General features: G+C 37.7%; 1 protein-coding gene across 1 annotated transcript; it reads left to right on the top strand.

Moving 5' to 3' along the window:
- Window positions 1–2,295: 2,295 nt before the first annotated feature.
- On the top strand, window positions 2,296–3,450 carry LOC131040312 (subtilisin-like protease SBT1.6). Its single transcript, XM_057973203.2, has 2 exons — window positions 2,296–2,780; window positions 2,868–3,450. The coding sequence occupies exons 1-2, from the start codon at window positions 2,296–2,298 to the stop codon at window positions 3,448–3,450; spliced, it is 1,068 nt and encodes a 355-aa protein (XP_057829186.2).
- The last annotated feature ends 5,637 nt before the right edge of the window (window positions 3,451–9,087 follow it).

The following is a 9,087-nucleotide window of genomic DNA, read 5'->3' as shown; positions in this document are numbered from 1 at the left end:
GTAATGGATGTCACCTCTAAAAGACACTTCTTAACTTTTGTATGCGCATAACGAGTCATCAGGTTTTTGTCAGAATTACCTAGAAGCTGAAACAATAGCTATAAGCTCTTAAGTCACATAAAAAGAGAACACAAAAAATATCATCAGAATCCGATGTATCATTTAGGAGCTTAGAGTGCACAAAGTAAGCTATAACGACTATTGATACCCTTCCCCTAATAAATACAAAAAATAATCAAATTTACTACTTCAATTCACAAGAAGTCTCTAAATTTGCATTAATTTTTATAAAGTAATCTTCTTTATAATATTTTTAAAATTAAATACAATTATATCTCTTACAAAATATTCTAAATTAATATATGTTTAATAATAAACTTTACAAAATGGGGTTGACTCTGTAGTGCAATGGTTAAGTCGCAAGTAGCGTTAATGCTGTGATTCACGTTCGACTTTCGTTCGATCGAACCTTGTGGATGCAAGTTGGAGCAAAACAAAGCAACATGGAGCACAACAGCGAGATAAAGGAGGAGAGATAGGGAGTGAAGGATGGCAAAAGGAGATATAAGGGTGTTAATGCCAAACAACTCTGAGGATGAGGTTCCTAAAAAACGTGGCCTCACTGGTTCATAGCTCCAATAAAAAAACGCTTAGAACTTCAGCCCCTTATCGATCAAAAAAATAATAAACTTCACAAAATGATATATATTTTTTATAAATTAAAATAATATAATAAATTTGTGCTGTATGACAATCACACTATACTATCTATTAACTTTTAACATTGTAATATGCATCTAAATTTGGAAAAAGGATCAAATTCCAGACCTTGTTTCCACCTCACATCCACCTATGTCGCAAAAATATCTTTCAACTCGATCCCGATAAACAAAATCTCGTTCAAATCGATCCTGACAAACAAAATATCCTTCAAGTCGACCCCGATAAACAGATTTCTTAGTTTCTCCGCGGAAAAAATATCTTTTAAGTCGATCGAAATAAATCCATTACATCAAATGATCGAAATCAAAAGTTATCGCATTGCGTGAAAACAGAGCTCTAAGAGAAAGCAAGACATGGATTTAGTAGAGCCGAAAGTTGTCTAGTTACATATGAATACCCGTGAACTGCTTTTGCTGTGAAGAAAAAATGGGTACGAGTGAGATTATTAGTGCATGCATTATATCAGCTGCCATGATAATGGCAGTCTGTGCAGGCACTGAGGATGCAGAGAAACTCTACATAGTCCACATGGACAAATCCCAAATGCCCACCACATTTCTCACCCATGATGATTGGTACAAATCGGTCATGTTATCCACAGTGGACATGGAACAACAAGGTGAGGTGGAGAGAAAGTTGGTGTACACGTATGACATCGCTATGCATGGCTTCAGCGCAATGCTGACGTCGGCGGAGTTGGAGGCGGTGAAAGCACTTCCTGGCTACGTGGATTGCCACGAGGATAGGGGCAATAGAAGGATGGTCCATACGAAACTGAAAGGGTTTAAGAAACGATGGGAATGGGTTCCGCCTTCCAAGGGCAAGACTCGTTATGGGAGGAGGCTTCAAACCACTCGATCATATCAATTCTTGGGGCTCTCTGAAAAGGAGGGGTTGTGGCCACAGTCGGAGTTTGGTGACGTCAACGGCGTTGTCGTTGGCATTGTTGACTCTGGTATTTGGCAAGAGAACCCAAGTTTTGTTGGGGATGGAATGGGTCCAGTTCCTGTCAAGTGAAAGGGCACTTGTGAACCAGGTGAATATTTTAATGTCAAGCTTTGTAACAGGAAACTTATTGGAGCTCGCTATTTCAACAAGGGTTTCCTTGCGCTAGGTAATGTTAGAAATGACATTTTTTTGGGGGATGATTTAAAAAAATTGTGAGTTTGCTGATTTTGTGATTCAATCCATCACTAATAAAGTTTATTAGAGAACCTTGTTGAAAAAGGGATTTAGTTGTGCTATGTAATGTTAGAAACAATGAACTTTTTCTCTTTTGAAAGAGATCAAAACAATCGATGAGTTTGTTAATTTGGTGAGCAAATCCATTGCAAAATTAACAAACAAATTATTGAATGTTTACTTCTTTTCTCCTATTGCTCAATCATGCATATTTCAAAATAATGTTCAAGATGTTCTCATATCATGCATATTTCAAAATAATGTTCAAGATGTTCTCTTCAATATCTTAATGGTAATGTTTTCTGTATAATTTTGATTCTTTTATAACTATCATATTATCAACAAAAATATGTTTTCTATTTTTTAATTATCGAGCTCTAAGTATCGATTATGATAGGTTATACGATTAATTCAAAGGTGGATTTCAACTCAACACGAGATACCGATGGCCAGGGGACATACTTAGCCTCCATCATAGCAGGCCAGGGTATCCCCGATGCCAACTTTTTCGGCCTTGCATCTGGTGTTGCCAAGGGAATAGCACCACATGCACGTCTAGCAATATACAAGGTTGCATGGTATGACTCTAGCTCTATCACCGACCTTATCTTTACAAATAGTGATATTATGAGTGCTATGGAGCAAGCCATAGTAGATGGAGTGGATATCATCTCAATCTCCTTACCATCAGAGAAACCCACTATCGAATACACAAAAGATCCTATTGTATTGGCCTCCTTGAAAGCAACACAAAATGGAGTGCTTGTGGTTGCAGGCGCAAGTGACAATGGTCCTGATGTTGGCACAGTTAGAAATGAGGCTCCATGGATGCTCACAGTGGGGGCCAGCACCATCGACAGATCCTTTCAAGCCATGTAAGGAATGTCTATCCTTAAAGATTTAGAGTTGTTTTAAGTCAATGCATCTAGTTGTTTAGCTGTGAAACTCATTTTTATTGTCAGGATCAAATTGGGCGATGGTGTGGTTGTTAAGGGCACATCCTTGTATACCAACAAGTTCTCCACTCCAAACTTGACAATGGTTTACGGGTACAATTGTCAAGAGAATAGCTTGATCCCCAAATATGTAACGGGCAACATTCTCTTTTGTGACGATAGCAGTGATGTCAATGTGTCTACACGTGTGCATGTGGCCAGGACTACTGGAGCAGTGATTGCCATTGTTGTCTACGATGATGCAGTAGACTTGCCCTCCGAAATCTACACAATGTCAGTTGTGTTTGTAACTAGACACCAGTCATATGTCGTACTGAACTACTACGGCCTTGCAGATGCTCCAGTTGCCAGCTTGCAATTCAAAATAACAGAGCTTGGCTACACTCCAGCACCCATGCTAGCAACATTTTCATCAGTGGGTCCTGGCCCCATGTTCCCAGAGATCATGAAACCTGACTTGTTGGGCCCTGGTGTCAATATCATGGCCTCTCGCCCTAATAGGCACCCACGACGTCGTGCATGCATACAGATAGATTCTGCCACATCAGCAGCCGCTGCACACGTGGCAGGTATGGCGGCGCTTCTTTAGGCAGTGCATCCAGATTGGAGCCCTGCAGTCATAAAGTCGGCTATGATGACAACGGCAAACAAGGTAGACAACACGGGCCATCTCATCACTTTTGCAAACATGTCAACATCGAAACTGACCCCTCTTGAAGTTGGCTGCCGTCACATCAACTCCCAATTGGCATCCAATCCAGGACTTGTCTATGACATGGGCTACGAGGATTACATGAATTATCTCTGCTTGACTAAGAGAACAACAGGCCCTGCTTGTAAAAATGCCAAGGGTTCTCGCTATGACCTCAACCTTCCAACTTTTGCTGCAAATTTCTATCGGACGAAACCAGGGATAAAGCAAGTGAGGCGTTTTAAGAGAGTTGTTACCAATTTTAGAGGAGGGGGGAATGGTGTGTACAGGGCATATATTGGTCCAGAAATAGATGTAACGGTGGCACCCAATATTCTGGTTTTTAACCAGACTAATCAAAAGCTGGGATTCACGTTGACAATGGAATTGGGTGGGTTTTCTTTAGTGACAGATAAAGTTCTTCATGGGATTCTGTTATGGTTTGATTTTTCAGATACTGGAGCAGGTCATCAGGTTTATTGTCCACTTGTTGCACTTTTCCCCAACAGTTAATAGGAAGGCTATTTTCAAGCTTTCATCAGGAAGGCTATTTTATGTGCTTTTGTGATTTTTGCCATATGCAGCCAAATATCACTTTGGTTTGCTCTCTGCCACATGAGGCCGATTATCTCTTTGTCTTGCTTCCTGTAACTATTATAAGCAATATAATGGATACACGATGGATTATATATAGTAAGTTGTCGTGTGTGAGATGAATGGTAATTGATCCTATCATAAGAAGAAAAATGTATTGTTTTAGGTCTTTAAAAACCATTTCTGCAGATATTTTGTTGTGACAGAATAATCTATAGTCTTTCTCCTCTTCCTCCAGCAGTTTTTCTGCTTTCCATGTCCCATTATCTCTCTTCTGGAGCGATTAGCTGTGCTTCACCGATCAAAGATATAGATTTTGTCAATGGTATTTTACTTAGTTCACTGATTAGAGATACCTGTGGGGAATAGTTATGAAGGGATTTTTTTGAACTTACTAATTAGAGATACCTTTGAGAGTTATGTATGGTGGAAGTAATCAGAGAAATAGTTGAGCTGGTATAAGATCCTGACATTTGGCATAGAAACTTGTATGAGAACATCCCATTTCAAATCTTTAATATTGAGAGTAGAAGTAAACAAAATGTGGACACTAAGTTTCATTCATTTAGTTTGAAAATAAAATTATAGCCGGTTATTCATCATAGGTTAAGTGGGAATAACATCATATGCTCGGATCTTCACACAATTTTAATTAAAAAAAATCAGTACAAGAGTCTGTTTTTTACTCCCAAAACATCCAAATGTCAAATGGTGTAATAATATAATAATAAAAATAAAATAATATAAAGATATAAATATAATAATATAAAATAATATAACAATAAGGCCGAGTAACATTAGGGATTACTGGTTCCAGTGGGTTTGCCCCTCGGTGAATCCCTCTCTTAGGGTGCTATGGAGCTGCATGATGCCTCACATTGCTTGGGGTCTGTGGAAGGAAAGAAATAATAGGATCTTAAGGGACATGGAATCTTCACCTATTTGTGGCTCATAGAACTCAAAATAATATTAAGGAAAAAAAATTATCCCCCTGTCCTAGTCGCAAAGGAGACCCTCAGATTGACATCTTTCAACAAGATTTAGAAATCATCAGTAGATGAACTTAAATTGGGATATCTCTATTCCGACTGCCAAGATAAGACAACCTAGAAGTAATGTTATTTGGATCGCCCTGCCTAGCGGATGGATTAAAATTAATGTTGATGGGGCGGCTAAGGGTAACCTTGGGCCAATTGGTTGTGGGGGAGTTGCTAGGGATCATCACAATGGTAAGCTTGTCTCTGCGGTGGCACTCCCATTGGGCACCCAGACAAACCACTACTCCAAGGATTACGCAGCTTACATTGGTTTTCAAATGGTAGTTAGAGAAGGGATCAACCGTGTTTGGCTACATTGTGATTCAATGAATATAATCAAATGCATTAATAGACACCAGGAGCCAAGTTGGACAATCAAGCATTTGATCATAGATTGTCATCTTATGATTGCCAATCTGGATGATTTTAAAGCTTCTCACACGTATTGGGAAGGAAATGCCCTCGCTGATTATATGGCAAATCTTGGGGTGGATTATGTCGAGGTTAAATGGTGGACGGAAATGGAAAGTTTCTCGAGAAACCTATGCGAGCTGACTAGAAAGGACGCCGAATTAATCGACCACTCATTACCAATTCACAATGACAGAACACCATTGGGATAATATCTCTTGGTGGAAGTTTTTCACGTCTCCCAATTCTAGCTATTCTAGAGGCTTCACTTGTTTCTGGTTAGGTTTGTTGTTGTGGATTCTCGGTGTGTTCTTTTGCACTTTCAAAATTGTGCATTTCATGGGGGACAACAAGAATAGGATGGAACCTACCTCTTTTGAGAACTGGAAAAGGAATACTGAGGTTTTGAATGAGATTTCGGACAGGGGCTTGGTGCCGTATATGGAAAGGTTGAAGGGGAATTCGCCGAGTGCCATTGAAGATTTTGTGAGAGGCTAGGATAATGGTATCCTATAGGTCTATGGTGTTGAGTTTAGGATTGATGAAGATTTTATCACTGAAATTACTGGTATGCAGACAGAGGGAAGGAAGTTTTATAGAGAATGGAAATATGCTGAAGAAGCTATCTCCACTTTCTTCGACAAGCAAAAGGAGAGGAATAGGGTCCAGAAGATGGCTGATGGTTGCTACAATTGGAAGGATCTTCAGATGCCTTGGGCTGATGTGGCGGAGGTTATCATGAGATACATCACTCTTGATGGCCAGTATGCGAGCATCTTTCCTACCACTTTGTCATTTTGAATCACTTCAGGCATGATAGAAAAATTTCCATTCCGTTTTATTTGCTATCTTCCTTAAGGCATGTTCTAGAGAAACATGCGGAGAATATGGATAATCCGGTCCTTCGTGAGGGCCTTATTTATCTTATTATGGATTATGCGAAAGCCCATGAAGTCAAGCTGTCCCCTGTGTTGAAACACATGTTTCTTCTTCCAACTCGGAGGTTCAGGTGGTTTCTGACAAGAATTTGGAAGGGGAAGATAGTGGGCTTGCCAAGGATTGGTAGGATCAAGACTTGTTTGATGACCTTGAGTATTGTCCACCTACTGGTGAGGGTCCCATTCAGAATATAACCCCTGGGATAGGTAGTAGTAGGCGCAACAAGCACCCTAGGTAGGCCGCTAGCAAATATAAAAAATTTGGGCACCAAGTCTGCTGATTTTGTTTCTCCCAAATCTAAGAAGCCCAAATCTAGAAAGGGGGGGAGGGGGCAATAAAGATAGTGAAATCCTGATTGAAATTGAAATCCCCTTAAACATTGATCTTGGGAAATAGGGGAGGGTTGTCATTGACTTAGATTTGGATAAATGCATTTCCTTTGTGGCTAGTAGTAAGTTGGATTATCTCTGGAAGATGGGCATGGAGATTGAAGTGTTAAAAGAGGGTATAAAGGGTATTGTGGATACTACAGACAACCCTGGACCCAGTAATATAGAGAAAATCCTCCAGTTGACCCAAAAATTTAGTGAGGATGTGGACAAGATGAAATCGAATCATGAAAGAAGAATATGTAATCTAGAGGTTAGCTTGGAAGAAATTAAAGGAAGTTTGAAAAATCTGGTAGAGATTAGCAAGGCCGCTGTGAATAATAGTTCTGAAGGTTTGATGAGGGTCAATAATATGATTGCAGATTACAAGGTTGATCCCATTGCCAGTGTGACTCCTTCAGATTCCAAGTAGAAAAAGAAAGTGCAGGGTGCAGGTGGTTAGATTTCTTGTTCCCATACTACGACAGGTCCATGTATCCGTACCAGGAGTAAGACAAAGAGAAAGGCAACTCCAGATTTATCATGGATGAGTTGGAGACTATCAACAGGAAAGTTATTCAAAATAATACAAATCTGTTGCATTCTTATCAATAGGTTTCTATTTATTCTGGTTTTAGTCTATTTTGTGTTTTAGGCTATTTTGCAGGCTTGGCCCAAGATGGTTTAGCTTTTGCTGTTGGTTCTATGCTTTGATGCTTATTCTCCGGTTTGTTGTAAAACTTTTGGGTTTTGGGTCTCTGTAAAACTTGTTTACCTTAATAAAAAACAATAAGATAATAAATTAATTATATTTGGGTCCCTGTAAAACTTGTTTACCTTAATAAAAAACAATAAGATAATTAATTATATATATATTTTAGGCAAAGAGGCGAACCTCATAAATGTATTAAAAATAATAAGAGGTTACAAAGAAGTCTTAAGTTTGAGCTAAAGAAGTGCTCAAAACCAAAATATAAGATCTAAATAGATAAAAACACATTAGTCAATGACATAAAAGACCTAAAACATAAAGCTAAATCCAAATATTGCAAATCCACAAAGAAAATAGAAATCCTTCGAATTGTAGATGAAAAGGAACCTCCACAAGTTTGAAGACTTGCAAGTTGAAGAAGCTCTAAAGCCCTGCTCCAAAACCAAAAGCTATTATAATACTATTATAATCATAATATAATAAAATATTAAAATTTAATAATACTATAATATTATAATAATAAAATAAGATGATATAATAATGTAATATTACTTAAAATATAATAATATCATAATGATATTATATTAACAAGAGATAAAATGTGTCAAGTTCATGCCAATAGTGTAGTTAGTTAAGAGTAAATAGAAATATAAAGATAGAGAAGAAAATTGATATATGGAGATAGGTAGAGAGAGCCATAGAGATAATGAGATAGAGACAGGGAAATAGATTAAAGAATAAATAAAGAGGGATTGAAATAGAAGGGCAACAAGATATAGATATAGAGGTCTAGGACGAGTAAGCGGGAGAGAGCGCGATTGATTGACAGATAGAGGGTGTCATGTCTAGAGGGGGAGAGAGGAAAATGGAGGTAGAGAGAGAGAGAGGGAGAAGAATAGATACAAAGATAGAGAGAGTTAGAAGGATAGATAAAGATAAAGATAAGGATGGGGACACATAGAGAGGGAGAAAGAGAGACAGAGATAGATATAGATATAGATATAGATATAGATATAGATATAGATGATGAGATACAGAGATGGAGAGAGTGAGGTATAAGAAGATATAAGGGGGGAGCAGGAGAGGGAGCGATAACTCAATACATAGAGAGGGAGTGATATGGATTGTGAAGATTTTAAAATTATTAAATAAGAAAATTAATTAAGACTAGAGAATTCTTGTTCAATTTTTTTAATTCTATACAGTGATTGGTTAAACTAATAAAATAAAATTTGGGAGAAATACTTTGGCATTTGAGAATTTTACAATTTGAAGTAGAAGTTTAGTAAGAATAGGAAAATTGAAATGGATGCTAGGTATTAATTATGGTCACATTTGTAACTTTCCTTAATTTTATTTTAGAAAGCATATTTTTTTAAAGATTGTTTTGTATTATATATTTTTTTAACATTTTAAAATTATTAAAAAATTAATTATAATTTTTTATTAAATTTTGAAAATAAAGTTAGCCTTC

Source organism: Cryptomeria japonica, chromosome 4 (genome assembly GCF_030272615.1).
Source record: "Cryptomeria japonica chromosome 4, Sugi_1.0, whole genome shotgun sequence".
NCBI classification, from domain to species: Eukaryota; Viridiplantae; Streptophyta; class Pinopsida; order Cupressales; family Cupressaceae; genus Cryptomeria; species Cryptomeria japonica.
Note: the sequence above shows the minus strand (reverse complement) of the source record. Positions and strands in the feature narration are given on the sequence as shown.

Coding starts and splice junctions, on each gene's coding strand:
- LOC131040312 (XM_057973203.2), top strand. CDS start 2,296: ATGATAGGTTATACGATTAATTCAAAGGTGGATTTCAACTCAACACGA. Junction 2,781..2,867: donor GACAGATCCTTTCAAGCCAT/GTAAGGAATGTC, acceptor TTTTATTGTCAG/GATCAAATTGGGCGATGGTG.